Source organism: Hesperophylax consimilis, chromosome 11 (assembly GCF_061612785.1).
Source record: "Hesperophylax consimilis isolate HC1 chromosome 11, BYU_Hcon_1.0, whole genome shotgun sequence".
NCBI lineage: Eukaryota > Metazoa > Arthropoda > Insecta > Trichoptera > Limnephilidae > Hesperophylax > Hesperophylax consimilis.
In genome coordinates, this window is record NC_142846.1 from 20,368,790 (window position 1) to 20,385,986 (window position 17,197).

At 32.5% G+C, this 17,197-nt stretch overlaps 1 protein-coding gene across 1 annotated transcript in view; it reads right to left on the reverse strand.

Annotated features, from left to right (window-relative positions):
• LOC149419898 (A-type potassium channel modulatory protein KCNIP1-like) overlaps nucleotides 1–17,197 on the reverse strand; it is a gene marked incomplete at its 5' end in the record, with an annotated part of 206,045 nt that overhangs the window by 80,204 nt on the left and 108,644 nt on the right. The window contains one exon of the mRNA XM_089637565.1: nucleotides 9,397–9,591. Coding sequence (XP_089493691.1) covers nucleotides 9,397–9,591 — 195 coding nt within the window. The remainder of the gene's footprint in view (nucleotides 1–9,396; nucleotides 9,592–17,197) is intronic.

Sequence of the window (17,197 nt, forward strand, 5' to 3'; positions counted from 1 at the left end):
ACGAGGAAAGTTGAAAACTACCTAGCTATTCAGATCTGGTCACCAAACACGGCTAAAGCCATTTCAAGCAAAGTTTCGATTCGGAATGATCTTCTTTGTTAGGTCTAATCAATAAAAACGTTGCTACAAAAATATATGACATGAAGTTTTAATTAATTCTCTGTGAAATAACTAAAATTATTAAAATATGAATTATTTGCGTTCACCGGAATTTGAACCAGTAACCTCCAGATGTTTGGCCAAGGGTCGTAACCACTCAACCAGGGAGGCCATATTTTATTATATTTAAGCTTTGCGTTGAAAATAAAATAACAGAGAACCTTCAAGGGACACTAAACCAATAATAATTAGGTGTTAGAAATTATTTGATTACTTTACTAAATTGTTTTCTTTCTTCTCTGCCATTTTTACACAAATTCGCAATTTTCGCATTTTGACTTACGAACAAAATATTAAACTATGAAACAATTTTTTTGTAGTTTTGAAATGTGGATAAAATACGCCCGCGTTCCTGGAAGGGTTAAGAAATAAATTCCTGAATTTGAAGTTTTTAAGAATTTTCTTTCTTCACAAAAAATGTACATGCGCTATAGTTAACAATTTTACAATGAGCAATGAGAGACAGTTAAAGCGTTAGGCAAATCTTTTCAATCGTCCCTTATTCCCGTAATTCTAGGGAATGTATTCTAAAATAAACATTTTTTTATTTCTCATCGATAATAGTATTTGTAATGGTCGAAAAAAATCCATTTTTTCTTGATAAAAACTGGTACATATCTTGGGGAGGTAATTATTTCATCACTTGTACCTACGTGGTAAGACGTTGTTAAAGTTTTATAGGGCCCATGCCAAGAGACCACGTGATAAGCCGTGAATTTTTAAAATTCGGGATGGGAACTTTTCTCTGAGAGAAAGTTGCAAGTTGAGTTATTTATAGCCATTGTTGAGCTGGTCATAAAATATTGAAATGTGTATTCACAAAATATTTCAACTCTGCATTGTGGGTTTTCTAGATTTATTGTCAGTATTTCCCTGATGATAGACCATCATCCAGAAATGAAATTTCGCTTGAAAAGATGTTTTGTGACCAGATACTTTCCTATAGCCAGGTAGGTACTTTCCAAATATTATTCCATTCAGCTTCACAAACTCCTCAATTAGCAGTGCCATAGTCCCACTGGGTCTGGGGTAGTTGGGTCTCTTGAAAGGTATTCACATAAATATCTTTTAACTGAAGTGTAATAAGAGGTTAGGTTTTGTATTGGATCTACCACGAAGCGAAGAACCAATGAATTTCATTGCTCAATCAATTTTTTTGTTATTTCGATTAACGTAGAGAGAAAAGAAAAAAAATGCAAAAAAAACGTAAGTGTACTGAGTTTTGTTTTATTATTTTTTACTAAATAAACATAACGCGATTTACGGTATTTGTCGGTCTATGTAGTGGATATATAAACATGTCTATGTCTATGTAGTGGATATATATAAACATGTCTATGTCTATGTAGTGGATAAATATAAACATACTAAAATTATAATATTTCAATTACGCACTGGAACTGAAACAAATCAAGTAATTAGGTATGTAAAAAAATAAATTCTAAAAACTGTTTATAATAATTACATAATGCCAAGAGAATTCAATAACAGTATGCGTTAATTAAAAAAAAGTCAAAAGTTTACAAGTTCATACAAATGTTCACTTACCTAATTTGGGTCCGTTAATTCTGCCATCATTGACATTGAGTTCAACATCAAAGGAGTCCACTAAACGTCGCTTAAAAATCTAACTTTATTCTTTTTCTCTTTATTGACCCACCATTATTATCGTACTCAAATGAAATTCAATTCGTAGCAGAAGTTCAACAGTCTAACGACTTAAATTCACTAGGCGGAAATATTAAATTGAGTTTGATCAAAGCGTTTAGATTATAAAGCAGGTGTTCTTAAAGGTAGAAAGTTTTTTACTATTGAAAAATGTTGATTGTTCTTTTAAAAAAATGTTGAATAATTACAAAAATGAATCAAACAGAATATAAACATTTTTAACAATATGACCAAAATATATATTTTCTAATATATTATTTCGGATCTAACTGGTTTCCTAACTGGTTTTTTGAAAAAAAAATTTACTTTAATTAAATTTAAAAAATAAATTAAATGGAGTTCTACGAATTAAACACAAAAACAATAAATAAATGGTTTCGCATTGTTAAGGGCAGGTCCGAAATGAAGTAGATTTTATTACACGGTGTAGGTAAAAAATACCTATCTTAAGGGAATTTAGTTTTTACATCTTATGATCTTCAAAAGTTTTGGAATGTTAACAATGCATTATGTATTTAAAAATTGACCTAGATGCTAAAAATACCTCAGCAAGCGTTTTAAGTCGCCACTTTGTAGATTTCCATAATGGAACAAAACCGGACCGGTCCCAAGTAAATAAGTGAATCAAAGTTTTGAAGCTTTTCAAACATTACGTAAAAATGAATTTCCGAAGCGAATTAAAGATTTCAAAATGAGAAATAACACTAAATTTTGTAAAGCGAATAAAAAATTTGTGCATTTTGTTAGAAAAAGAAGAATTAAGCCCTAAAATTTGTACCTATACATGTTAAAACAAAAAAAAAACATGGTGAAAATAATACAAGACAAAGTACATTGAAATAAATAAGCATCATTATACTAAAATATGGTATGTAATAAGGGTTGGAAAGTAACGGAACACAGTAGAGGTTGTAGGCATTTATTATTTGTAGGGTGGGAACAACATGTCAGTCCGGTGAGATGGATTCCTTTTAAACGTCCAGGGAATAAGAAATATGAAGAGAATATTCATATTTTCAATTGGACCTTATAAATAATGAGGAATTTTTCCTCCTGCGGTAATCGCCCTGAGATCCTGTGCGATATTTGTTACTCAGCTTCTTTTTACTCTGAACTCCTGTGCCTTTGAGCTGAGATACATTTTAAGAGACCTTTTCAAATTTAGAATGATTTCATACTATGTTTTAAACGTCAGCTGAAAAGAGTTAGAGCTCTATATTTTCAAACTTGTATACTTATTTAATTATATTTTAAGGGTCTTTCATAGAAACCTGAAAGGAATGGACATTTTAACGTGAGAGCTGTTCTGCTTCCCAAGGTGAAATCACTGACAGACTTTCGTATAGATAGCCAGCCATAAATAAAAGGTAAGTTTGAATAAATAATCATTTTTAAATACACCAATCGTATAAAAATTTCATAAATAACTACTGTACCAAGCAGAACGCTCCAAGTCACATTTGATTTAAAAATAATTGGTGGAAAAATTAATTATTGACATCATTTTTTTGTTAAGAATGTTGAAAGAATTAATCAACCCAATAATTATTGTACTATAAACATATTTAAGTGTTCGAGGTTAATTTTCTTTTCGTACTAAAGTTTTAAAGCCCGAGTGCTCCCAGGAAAAAATAAAAACTCTTTTCAAGTTTTTAATAATGCTATACGTTTGATACTAATAATGTTCGGCACATTATACAACTAGTTTCTTGGAGACAGTGTTTATTAAAATACTCAAGTATTATTTTAAACTCGACTCATGAATTCAAAATCATGTAAACTAAATCAGCTGCCTGCTATCTATGTATCTAATAAAATAAAATATAAAATACAACAACAACAATACGGAGAGTGCACACGCATTATTTTTATCCTAACAAAATCATCTAAAGCAGTCATAAAAAGTATTAAATTTAAAGAGTTTCACCTAATTATATTAAATTAACACTGGCTTAAAGTTTACTAATTGTCAGAAAAGTATATAGTGCATTAAAAGTGTTTAAAACAAGGATTAGTGTAATCAAGTGACAGTTGCTATAAGCCCCCCGCGCCCGCATCTACACCGCCCGCGCCGCCAGCGGTAGTACTTACACGCCCTACCAAAAATCCAGGGGTTCACAACTGTTTAAAAAAAAAAAAAGAAAAATAAAAATAAAAATAACAATGGCTCTGAGTGATAAAGCTTCGCAGTACATTACCAAAGTAAATGCGATAATCAGTGGATTGATCTCAATCGTTCATGAGCCTAGCAATAAATTCTCTAAGGAAAATATCGTAAAAATAATACCAAAAACAACCGAACTTATGGCTACGATTGCAGAATTGGTAGTCGATTTTGGAGTAATGCAAGGAGAATTAAATTCAATGAAAAATAATACGCAACTCAGCAGGACCAACCCGATTGACATTAATATGGGTGATATTGTCACCGAAATGGAAGATAGGGCCATCAGATCTAACAACGTCATATTATATAACGTTCCCGAGAGCTTGTCTGATGAAAAGGCAGTCATCATTACGGAAGATAGAGATAAAGTTTCTTCGGCTATAAAAGCTATCGACCCGTCATTAGATCTAATCAACGTCAAAGTATTCCGACTGGGTGCCAAGAAAATTGCCAACAAAAATCGTCCAATTAAATTGGAATTTACAAACAATATCGCACCGAGAACTCTCCTACGTAATAGCACCAAATTTAAAGACGGAATCAAAGCAAGTAATGACTTAACCATCCTCCAAAGGAATCAATTGGTGGAGCTTAGAAAGCAGTTATTGTTCCGTCAAGAGAATGGTGAACCAAACCTTACCATAAAGTACATAAACTCCAAACCAACTATTGTTACAACCCTTCCAAAAAACGACACAATGTAAACAAACTGAAGTGCTATTACCAAAATGTCAGAGGCATGAAAACTAAACTTAAGGACTTTAAAATACATGCCCCAACACTGCCACATGACATCCTCATTCTTACGGAAACCTGGCTGGAACCATCCATCAACTCTGCTGAGCTTGGTCTACCCCACCATCATATTTACCGGTCTGACAGAAGTCAACAAACCAGCGCTAAATCTAGAGGCGGTGGCGTCATGATAGCTGTCAACAAGATACATCCTTCAAAACTTCTGAAAACCAAAAATTCTAATGTGGAACAAGTTTACATTTTACTAAACGGCAAAAATCAAAAAAATATCATAGGCAGTGTTTATATTCCGCCATCATCAGATATAAGTGTATACAAAAGTCATTTCGAGGATATTGAACAACTGTCGTTTAAATTTCCAAATAGTAAAATCACTATCATCGGTGATTACAATTTACCAAAAATCAACTGGGGTACCCGCGACAATTCTACATTATCTCAAAACTCTAGCTTAACTGACACAGAAAAAGAAATAGTTGAATTATGTGATTTCCTTAACCTAGTTCAATTAAACAATGTAAAAAATGACAATAATAGATTACTAGATCTTGTTCTTTGTACCGACTTGTCAACTGCGGTTGGAAAGTCACTCGATTCAGTTCTTCCCCCTGATTCTCATCACCCACCTTTAGATATTACTGTATTGTGTAACCCTATAAAATGCCAAATTAAAAACCAGACACAATATCCTAACTTTAATAAAGCCAATTATGTTGCAATACGCGATTATCTATATAACACTGACTGGTCTATACTAGAAGGAGGTAATCTCGATGAGAATATTAAAGCCTTTTACGATCATCTATATAAAACCATAGAAAACTTTGTCCCAATTAGTTATAAACTATCTTCAAATTTCCCTCGCTGGTTTAGCAAGGACCTCATTAACATAGTAATTGAGAAGAAAAAAGCGCATAAAATTTACAAAGAAACAACAAATCTTTCTGATTTTATAATTTTCAGCAAGCTGCGAAAAGATTGTAATAAATTATCAAACATTTGTTATAATAATTACATTAAGAATGTGGAATTTTCGATTGGTAACAATGTAAAATATTTTTTCAACTATTGTAAAGCTCAAAATAACAACAACCTTGGCATACCTGAAACTATGCACTATAAACTGAAAACTTCCTGTAAAATCAAAGATATTGTCAATTTGTTTGCAGATTTTTTCAAGGATGTATATGAAACAGATATCCCTGATGAAGACATTCCAAACTTTGAGTCCGATATAAATTTACAACTATCTCAGATACATATTGAGATTAAAGAAATTGCAGCATGTATCAAACTACTGGAACCTAAATCGTGCTCAGGGCCAGATAAAATTCCCCCCGTATTTCTAAAAAACTGTGGGAGTAGTGTCTCTTACCCTCTGTACCTACTATTTAATCAATCACTTTTAACAGGCAAGTTCCCACAAATATGGAAAAATAGCTTTCTCACTCCTATATTCAAAAGCGGAGACAAGTCTTTAGTTGAAAATTACAGACCAATATGCATACAATCGTCAATACCAAAAATTTTTGAAAAGTTAATTCTCCAAAAAATATGTTCTTGCATAAAATTTAATATCTCATCATTTCAACATGGTTTTATCTCTGGACGATCTACCTTAACTAACCTTACACTGTATGAACATTTTATCTCTGGTGCTCTTGCTAATAGAGAACAAGTTGATTCAATTTACACGGATTTTAGTAAAGCCTTTGATAAGGTTTGCATTAAAATTCTTATAAATAAATTGTCTAAATTAGGAATAAGTGGTAATTTATTATGTTGGATTAAGAATTATTTATCAAAACGTGTACTAACTGTCTGTATTAAAGAACACTTATCTTACGAATTTGAAGCCACTAGTGGTGTGCCTCAGGGTTCGCACCTTGGTCCAATATTGTTTATACTATTCATAAACGATGTCACTTCCATATTCACTGATGTTAACATATTATTATTTGCCGATGACATGAAAATATATAAAATCATAAAAAATATATACGACTGCTTGTCCCTCCAATCCAATTTTATAAAATTCGTAGAATGGTGTACCATTAACAAACTTACACTTAATATAAAAAAATGTCAAATCATGAGTTTCTTTAGAATTAAAAACCCTATCAAATATAGTTACTCTTTTAACAATCACAGTTTATTGTCAGTACCTGTAATAAGGGACCTTGGAATAACCTTCGACTCTAAACTACTATTTACCAATCACATTGATATAATAACGGGTAAAGCAATGAAAATTCTGGGCTTCATTGTAAGAATTTGTAAAGATTTTAAAAATATCCAAACATTTAAAATACTATATACAACTCTGGTTAGGAGTCATTTAGAATACAATTCCCCCATATGGAACCCTTTCTACAAAAGCCATGAAAACTCCATTGAAAGAATCCAACGCAAATTTCTCAGATCAATTAATTTCAAATTAGGTATTCCTGCGGTTGACATAAACTATGAATCTTTATTACAAAAAATGAGACTCTTATCGTTAAAAGATAGAAGAATACTCAATGATCTTATTTTCTTATTTAAAATAAACAATAACTGGTTTGACTCCCCTGAATTGGTCTCATTAATAAATTACCATGTACCTAGTAGACCGACTCGACTCAAAACACCTTTTCACTGTGACAATACTATGACGAACGCAGAACAAAACTCAACCATCAATCGCTTGCATATTTTAGGCAATGAATATGCTAATATTGATCACGCTGCCGGTAATCTGTCTTCATACAAAAGATGCGTTAAACTAAATTTGTTTGCTAGTACCACGTAAATACATCATGTAAACATAATATGCCTACCAGTACTTCTAAAACTATTAATGCACTTGAAATCATAAGTACTTGTAAAATTTATCATATCGGTTAACATAATCCAGGATTTATTACTTTTATATTTAAATCATTGTCGGTACCTTGAGATAGGTATCTTATTGGTACATTTTATTGTTTTATTTCAATCTTTAAATTTTTATTTTTATTTATACTTTTTCCTAATAAATTATGGTTTGTACTTTAATACTTTATATTTTAAACTATTCACTTTACAATTTACTTTTATACATTATAGTTTTTATACACTACTTATTACCTTACTTTTTACCTATTTTCTTAAATTTTACTAACATTATACTGTTATTCTTCATGTTGTTGTACTATTATAAGTATGTCAATTATGTTAATGGCACGTGTTGTGCCGTATATGTGTAAATAAATAAATAAATAAATAAAAAAGTATCTAAATTCATCATTTTAGAAAATACATTTCGTTGTTTTACATATTCATTTGATTGAATAAATATATTTGGTTGTCTAAATAACAAAATATTGAATGATGAATTAAATTGTATTGATTTCGACGAATTCGAAATAGTTTTCATTAAATTATTAAAATGTTTGGTGAGGAGCAGGTGTTTCAATTATGCCTTTCACTGGTCTATTAACATTAATTGTGGAAATATTTTATTTTAATATTTGTTTTTGAGTGCTTGTTAAATAAGCAGGCATTTTTATTGAAAGTTTTCCCTCGGGATTGGAGTTAGCAACTATCAAAATAAATACCATTTCATTACTAGATTTACAGAAACAAAACAGAGTAAATTTGTTTTATTGTCGGCGAGGTAAAAATAATAATTGACAAACCAAACACATTAGTTTGATTGAGGCATTAGTTTCTCATAAAGCGAATTATACGGGAGTTTGCTTTGTAATTTTGAGATGGCCGAAGAGTTTCATCGTAACCCCTTTCTTTTTTTCGTAAACTACTTACATATAAAATATTACAATACCCTAAAATTTATTGATATTTTCCCCTGTAACATTAAAACGTATAAATCAGATTAACCTTACCATGTAATAAAATCAAAAGTTTAATTTAATATATATATATATTCTAATTTTCAGGTTCTATAAATTAGGCACACTATGGCAAACGATCGGTCAAAAGGATTTTGCAAATTCGGCATAATATGCCACAAATCGCTCGAGTATATATATATATTTAACTGTATGTTTTCTGAGTAAACATAGATAAAACAAAATGGTAACCAGGTCAAACAAAACCATAAAAAATCAAAACATGATAAAAAAGAGGTAAGTTTGGTTTATGTTAGGTTCGATTAGTTTAGTTTTATTTTTCTTCCTTAATCTTCATTCTTCTTCCAAATTTTGGTTTGTCATGGAATCATATCAAATATCAGACTACAGTAGCAGGACCATCATACTCGTAGACTCAAGAGTTTGAAGAGTTCAGAAAACTGATTTTACAAAAAAAAAAAATTGGCATGTGGAAGATCTACGTATAGATGACCTTGCTTCATTGTGTCCTTTTTATTTCTCATAAATGACATATTTAATTTGAATCATATTATATACGAGTAACAACGGATCTCTAGACTCAAAAGCTCCAGGAGTTCAGAAAAACTGAATTTACTCGCAAAATGAAAATGAATATAAAGAAGAAATGAGCGTAGATGACCTGGCTCTATTGTTACCTGTTAATTCTCATAATATAGAAACTTTGTATCATTTTATAAACCGGTAACTACTAAACTACTTGCCCATAATTTTCGTAGGAGTTCAGAAAAACTGAATTTTAGACACGAAATAAAAATAAAAATTGGTACTAACCTCCCTGCGGGAAGAACTGAGCGTAGATGACCTTGAAGGTGTCCTCGCGCACCACGCCCGTGGGACACTCGGCCTTAAAGCCGCGATAGATGCGCTTAATCTCCGCCTCCGTGAAGCGCGTGGAGCGGCATAGAGACCCCAGCGAGTCGGGCCGGTAGCGGGCGGGGGTCTCGCCCAATTCTTCTTCTTCCGAATCTGGAATTCAAAGAAATACACGTAAAAGATTTGTCAATTTAATTAATATAGGGTGGGTTATAAAGACAGGCAATTTTAAATATAAAGCGGTGCGTGGCCGTGGGTAGTAGTTATTGGTAGCTTAGTTCATGGAAATTCAGTTGCTGCAGTCATAAGAAACTTTAAAATAAGGTTATGTGTTAGCTGAGATATGAAATTTAAGTTTAAAAATCGAATAGTCTCAATCATTTCCAATTTTGAAAATGGACGTAAAAATAATTTTCTGCTAAAAATATGATTATTTTTTTTAATGTAATAAAGACAAACATTCCCAGGTTACGAATAACCGGACAGTATTTGAAAATCTTCTACTTCCACCACTAAGCGAAAAATGTTGCTTGTGTAGTGATGAAGGACTGGAGAAGCCGCGGAATTGAACACCCGACATCTGCGTGGGACCCAAACGCGATGCCCACTCAGCCACTGATAGGTATATTATAGGTATAAATTAAATTTATGCTAAAATGGTACAGATATCAAAGTCGCCCTACACCAAGAGGGGTGACTTTTATCATCAGGACACTGTAATACTGCCAGAAACGTTGGCTAAAGAAGGAGGTAGCGCAACACGGCATAATAAATACCCAAAAATAAATCACCATAATTTATAATGCTGCTAATATTTGTAAATGTTCATAAAACGAGGAGGAACGGTTTTTAATAAATAATTTACAGAAAGAATATAAATATGTATTTGTATTATTGTTATTTGGTTGTACTCTCTTCTCTACAGCCCAACTGATGTCCGTAGAGTGTGCAAGTTATTATTGTCCGGTTAATGTAGTTTTAAGTTTTTTACATAGATGACGGTACTTGCACCATCTGATAGAGATAGCATGTCGGTTGTACCCGAATGGTTACGAGTGCAGCCGATGCTAGCCGATTCCTATCTAGGGAGCTCATTTATAGTTGCGTCCCATGAGCCTCTGATAGAATGGACGTACGTCCTGCTAGAGATTCATGGTAATTATCTTGACAAACCAAAGAAATTATTGAATACTTCTGATCTCAAGTGTATTTCAAAAAATAAGAAAATTTAACAGTACACCAGTACATTACAATAATGTAATGAATTTCTTTAATCTTTAATCTAACACAATATATTAAAAAAACTTTCTTTGCGGAGTTTCTGTATGACAGTAATGTAAATTTTGACTTTATTTCACCGAATAAACATTAAATTTAAATGAAGATTTTTTAAATGTTGAAATACGTTTGTATCTGGTATTAGATGTTCCATGAAAAATAAGTGTTACTAAACATTTTGCATATTATTACTAAGTGCCCTTTACGTAGCGCAAAGGCAAAAATAAGTAAATGCCTGAATAACGGTACTGTATTAACATCCTTCAAGGAACTGTTTGCTTCATCCCTTTAATGGCCGCTGATCTGTTTATCCATTTAGAAAGGCAAAAGAAAATCTCGCGAACCTTCATCATTTGATTAGCAGCATCCACTTAGCGGGAGTTGAAACAGGAGCAAAAAGAGACCCTGAGCTCAGGCGATTAAATACTTTCACTGGGATTACGCCTGCTTTATACTTTCACAATGACAGGTAAATTATTCATCAGTTTAATGAGGCAATAACCTTTTTAGTAATACAAAAAAATACACAATGTTTTAATGTGAGCTCCGTAGAGTTACAACTTCTCCCAATCATTTGGAGCCAGTGAGATTATGGCATCCCCAATTGGTGTATGTTTTGAGGTTGAAGGTAGTGGGGAAAGGAGATAGATGGGGGATTACCTGGCTGTTCAGACGTGGTCACAAAAATTTCTTTCTTTTTTCTTCAATGGTGGTCTATTAACAGGGCGAGACTGAGAAAATCTTCCACTCTGGAAAGTATCGCACAAACGCTACATAATTATTTTTAATGTACAAATTGTGGAATAACACAAATTAATACAATTAAATTTACATGAGCACGCGGGGAATTTGAGAACGCGACCTCCGGATTTCTCAGCAAAGGATCGTAACCATTCAACCACGGAGGCGTCAAAAACTTAAAAAAATATATCATTTTTATTTTTACTATAAAATTTTTGTTTATTTTCTCTCAAACAGTGAGCTCTGCCGTCGTGAAATTTGCTCAGGTTTTTTTAATCTTAAATTTATACGTGAATTAATTTTTTTTCCAGCACGAAACGTCATTCCGATCATCAGTAATTTAGCTTTCACATACTTCCAAAATGTAGGGGCACCATATTGTTTGTTAAAATCAATTGCTAAATAAATAAATTGTATTTTCCTCATTCCAAAAAGAGAAAAGAGTCAGTACCAACCTGGTGAGAGACTACCGAAAAGAAATGTTGCTATGAACGGTTTATTTCAAGTTTTTTAAACGAATCCCATTTTTTGGCTCACTTTCTCTAGCCTCATAAGATTTTCCAAAATGGGGTTGCCACAGTTAAAATTAGAACGAAAGTAAAGTCAAGCAATGCTATTTAATTAACGCCAATTTCCATTGCAATTCATTACTGAAATTATATTGTCAACTAGGATCATCAAACATACTAATTTCGGTTGTGGGTCTGTCTGTGAGAGTGATTGAAATTCTGGTTCTATGAACTGGAATTGATTGTGTCAAGAATGGGATATTTTCACAAACTATGAATACCGTCAAAAATGTGTGGAAGATTCTTAGTTTATTTTTCGGACTAATTATCGTTCTAGAAATATGTAATTTTTAGATCATTCACAATTATTGATTTCAAAAAGTCTAAGACAGCACATTCCGAAACGGTTCCAACTAGCTACAACATCATTATGACACAGAAAACGCCAACGTCTGATTGGACGGCTGTCACCAACGTCACCTAGCTTGACGTCAACACCGCCGAATTCACGGATAAAAACGAAGATGTCGTTTTCGGAAAATCCAAAAATGCACATTTTAAATAGCAATTATGAAAATTCCAAGTAAAAAAGACAAGCGATAAAGTGCCTACTCATAATGCAATATTTAAATTTGGGAGGCATGGGTACCGCCGCCCTGGAAACCATTTAATTTTTAATTTTTTTATGTGGTACAATATTTCAAAGTTTTCCAGTAATGTTGGCCTCACTGGGTGGTTTGCCCGTGTTGAGGCCTTCATTTTATAATATGAAAATATAATCTACATAATACATTCAAAGAGAAAACAATACATTTAAAATATAATCTTGTGTGTTTGTGAGTGATGTGTGTTTATATTGGTTTTGTGTGTTACGTGTAGGTTTTATTTTTATTTTATGCTATGACATTTTGGTAATATTGTCTATTTTGTTCTTTAATCTATTTTGTAATTTTGTGTGTGAATTAATTTTTATTTTCCTCAATTTTAATTTCAAGTTTTACACTGTTGAAAGCTTTTATAGCATGGTATTGGTAGTGTCTTTGTCCAAAGCTTGAATTTACTGTCGGAGTTTTTATGTTTTCTTTGTACGCTTGTCTAACTGGTCTGTTAGTGTTATTTTGTGTATATTGAAATTTTTTTTTTTTCAAAATGTAGTTTAGTAGTGTTTTAACGTATAATTGGCGTATATCTAGTACGTCACAGCTTTTGAATATTTGGTCTGTAGCAGTCAGTCTATGTTTTTTTAGTATTACCTTTAAGATCGTTTTCTGTGCGGTTTCTATGTAATTGATAGCCGAGTTTATTGTTCCTCCCAAGCAATAATTCCATATTCTATTATTGATTGGCAACGTTCAAAATATATTGTTTTCAATTGTTTTATTTTATATATGTTTCTTATGTTTAGGAAAATGTGTATTGTTTTGAGAAGTTTTTTATTTAATGGATAACCAACACCTCTACCATAGGTCATCCAAAGTGGTTCGCTATTTTTGGTGGCTTAAAAGTGATGCCCGGGTTCACAGGGTGAGGTTTGTCTACGTTTTACCTAAAGCGTGGCGGGTCGGATCGGGAGAAACTGGTGTAGGAGACCTTTTAATCCTCCAACCGGACTCTCTGTCGACCTATCGCCTTGCACCGCAGTGGGAGGGATGGATTCTTACGTCCCTCACTCCTGGACACATTGAGCACTAAATTCCTCCCCACCTCTGATCATCTTTTCATTTTCTGAACTTCCTCTCCTTTTCTTTTCCTAAAAAGACCCTGAAAGATGTCATATATGCTCTAGTGTAGAGCTAATGTAAAAAAATATTTCTTAGTTAGAAATTTAAAGATATTCAATATTTTAAAATTGTCTTTATTTTGTATAAATTTATTAGGTTTAATATAAACAAGTAACGTCAGATTTCACGATTAATATAGGATCTGGGGTTTTTTCATTTTCAAGAAAGCTTTATTTACTAACTACCTAGATTTACCAAAATAATATCCACTGATTTTTCAGGTCCAGGTCTGTGCCAGTATAATAATAGTTGTATCTATTGAAGTATTAACATTTGCAATTAAAACATAATATGCCATTCAAATGCATTTCGATGCCTCATCGAAAATGCAACTCACATTTAGAGCAAAAGCGCATTACCGAACGTGCCAGTTTTCAAGTATCCGTTAAATGCATTGTTTCATTTCAAGTTCATTAACTTTACGTTTTTTGTTTCCTTGTAAGTGCAGTTGTTAGGGGGTAGATTTTAATAGGCGCCCTATCTAAATCGGAATAATAACAGTTTTTATTTCATATTGTATTTAAGCGGTGAAATCTGATAGTTAAATTTTTCTTTAACATAAATAATCATTTGATACAACTCGAAGATATATAACTTGTTCAAAAGTGGGATTGATAAATCAGTTGGAAAACAATAAAAGTTTATGTTACCTATTGGGTTCCATGATAACTCAACACAGTGACAATTCATCACACTTTTAAAAAGTGATATAAAGAAACGATGAAAAAAAAAAATTAACCTAACCTAACCTAACCTACTTAACCCAATTAATAAAGTTTTCGTTTCATCACTTTCCATGACTTTATATAACTTTTTAAAGATGTGATGAATTATCATTGTGATGATTTATCCGGTAACCAACAAAAATATGTATGAATACGTAAAATTAAATTTATTAAAGTGTAATTTAATTTATTAGCCATTAGGTGTACTTATATATTTTCATTTTTTTATTGATATATTAGCAGTATTTGTTTTGTAAAATATTATTTATTAATGTGACCCTTAATTTAGTTAAAGAGCGTTTTAATTTAACTTACCCGTGCAATTAATATTTATATTATATTTTAATTTATTTATTATTTCATATAATATATTTCATTAATAACTCAATTTATGAATGCTTAAATATAATATAATTTAATTCATTTAGTAATAAGTATAATATAATTTACTTACAATTAAATATGTTATAAATAAGAACAATTTAATTTATTTATTACTAAGTAAAATATAATTTATTTATAATCAAATTAAACTGTAATTAGGTAAAATAATTTATTTATTGTTAAGTATAATATGATTTTTTTAACCTTACATAGTTCTTCTCACTAGGCCCTGAGAAAAAACAATTACCTCAGGCCTTATGTCATCTTTGGGGATGCTGTGTGGAGGGGATTTATAGGGAAAGAAAGGAAAAAGCTATGAGAGGTGGGTAGGAATCTGGGGGTCAATGTGGCCAGGAGTGACGGGATCATGTCATCTTTGGGGATGCTGAATGGAGGGTCTTTATAGGGAAAGGAAGAAAAAAGGTGCGAGGGGTAGGTAGAAATCTGTAAGTTAATGTGTCCAGGAGTGACGGACGTGTGAATTCATCCTTTCCATTACGGTGCAAGGCGACGGGTCGAGAGAAGGTCCGGCTGGAGAGGTCAAAAGGTCTCCCTCAACCAGTTTCTCCTGATTCGACTCACCGAAAATCCATACTCCCCCAAGACCTACATAAACCTCACCCTATGAACTCTGGCAACCCTGATAAGCCACCAAATTTAGCGAACCACGTGGAGTCTCCTTTGGCAGGGGTGTTGGTTATCCAATAAACGGTTCTTTCCGGTTGCCTCCCAAATTGAATTAATCTATTATTAAATATAATTTGGTTTATTTATAATAAAAATAAAATAAAATTTGTGAAGCAATCTTCACCGATTGTAAATAGAGAAAATAATCATTTTTAATTTATTTAATCTCCCAATCTCCCCACGCACTCATTAAATCTCAACGTGACATTATTATTCTACAGCTATCATAATTTCCTTGTGTACCGTAGTTATCTACAATGACTTCTACGACTATAATAAGATTCATTATGATAATGAAAATAATAACTCCATCATACTAAATATTTTAGTAGGCTTTGTTCCCCTACGGCGTTTTAATCTCTGAACGATAATGGTTTCTCGACACAAAACGTAATATTGTAATAATAAAGGGCTTATTTCAGCGTAATTCAATATCTAGTCTACCCCCTTATTGGTTCGGAGGCATTATACTAATCAGATACGCTTTATATTCCGAATAATACAGCGTAAATAGAACCTTAGCATAGAAACGGTAAAAAAATATTGATGGGGGCGATTTTGGTCGTTAGATAAATGGTTTTGATTCCGAACAATACTGGAGAATTTGTAGACAATAGGCTATAAAGTAATTTTGAAACAATAATTAATATTGCATTGTTACATATTTTTACCAAAATGTGTAAGCGTATAAGATACTATATCAAACTTGAAATTGAAAATATGAATGGAGGAAAACTATGTTATTTTTTTATCTTTTTTTTTACATAAGCTCTACATAGGAGGCCATGTGGAAAATAATTTCCCTCCGGGTCTATGTCATCTTTGCGTATGTTGTGGAGAGGATCATTTTATGGAAAGGAAGGAGAGGAAGTTCTGGGAAGGAAAAATGTATGAGGGGTAGGTAGGAATCTAGGGATCAATGTGTCCAGTCCCTCCCACTACGGTGCAAAATGATAGGTCGAGAGTCCGGCTGGAGAGGTCAAAAGGTCTCTCCTGCTCCTGCCTGCATCCGCCGCCGATGCCTAGACAAACCTCACCCCATGAATCGGGGCACCCCTGTTAATTCTCCAAACGTATCGAACCACTTGGGTGACCTGTGGCAGAGGTGTTGGTTGTACAATAAATGGAACTCGGGGCGGCGGTACTCATACCCGCCTCCCAAATTGAAATCTGTCAAAATTATCTTCGCTTATGTTGAGGTGGATTTCATTAATATTTTCGCACCGATGTTAAATCATACTAAAGATTCGAAATATTATTATGTTTAGTGACCAGTACAGAAAAGCTTGGTACTTCTCAACATCCCTCTTTTCTATTAACCTCGCCTCATCACTTCATTTAACCTCACAAGTTTCCTCAAATTGGAAATTCCACAGTCTCACTGGCTCCGGGCATTATATACCCTTCTGCAGTAATAACATTAAAATAATGCAATTTGTATTTTTTATGAATTTCAACAAATAAATTTTTGAGGTTAATAATAGTGATATTTGGATGATTTTTATAGCGCCGTTTTTGTGCAAAATCACGTTACGGGCGCTCCGTAACTTTATAAAAGTACTAAGCGATTTTCTGCTAGTTCAAGTAACGCGTATTCAGTTTATTTATTGGAATTTCTAGGTCGTGTGAAATTCATACAATTAATTATACAAAA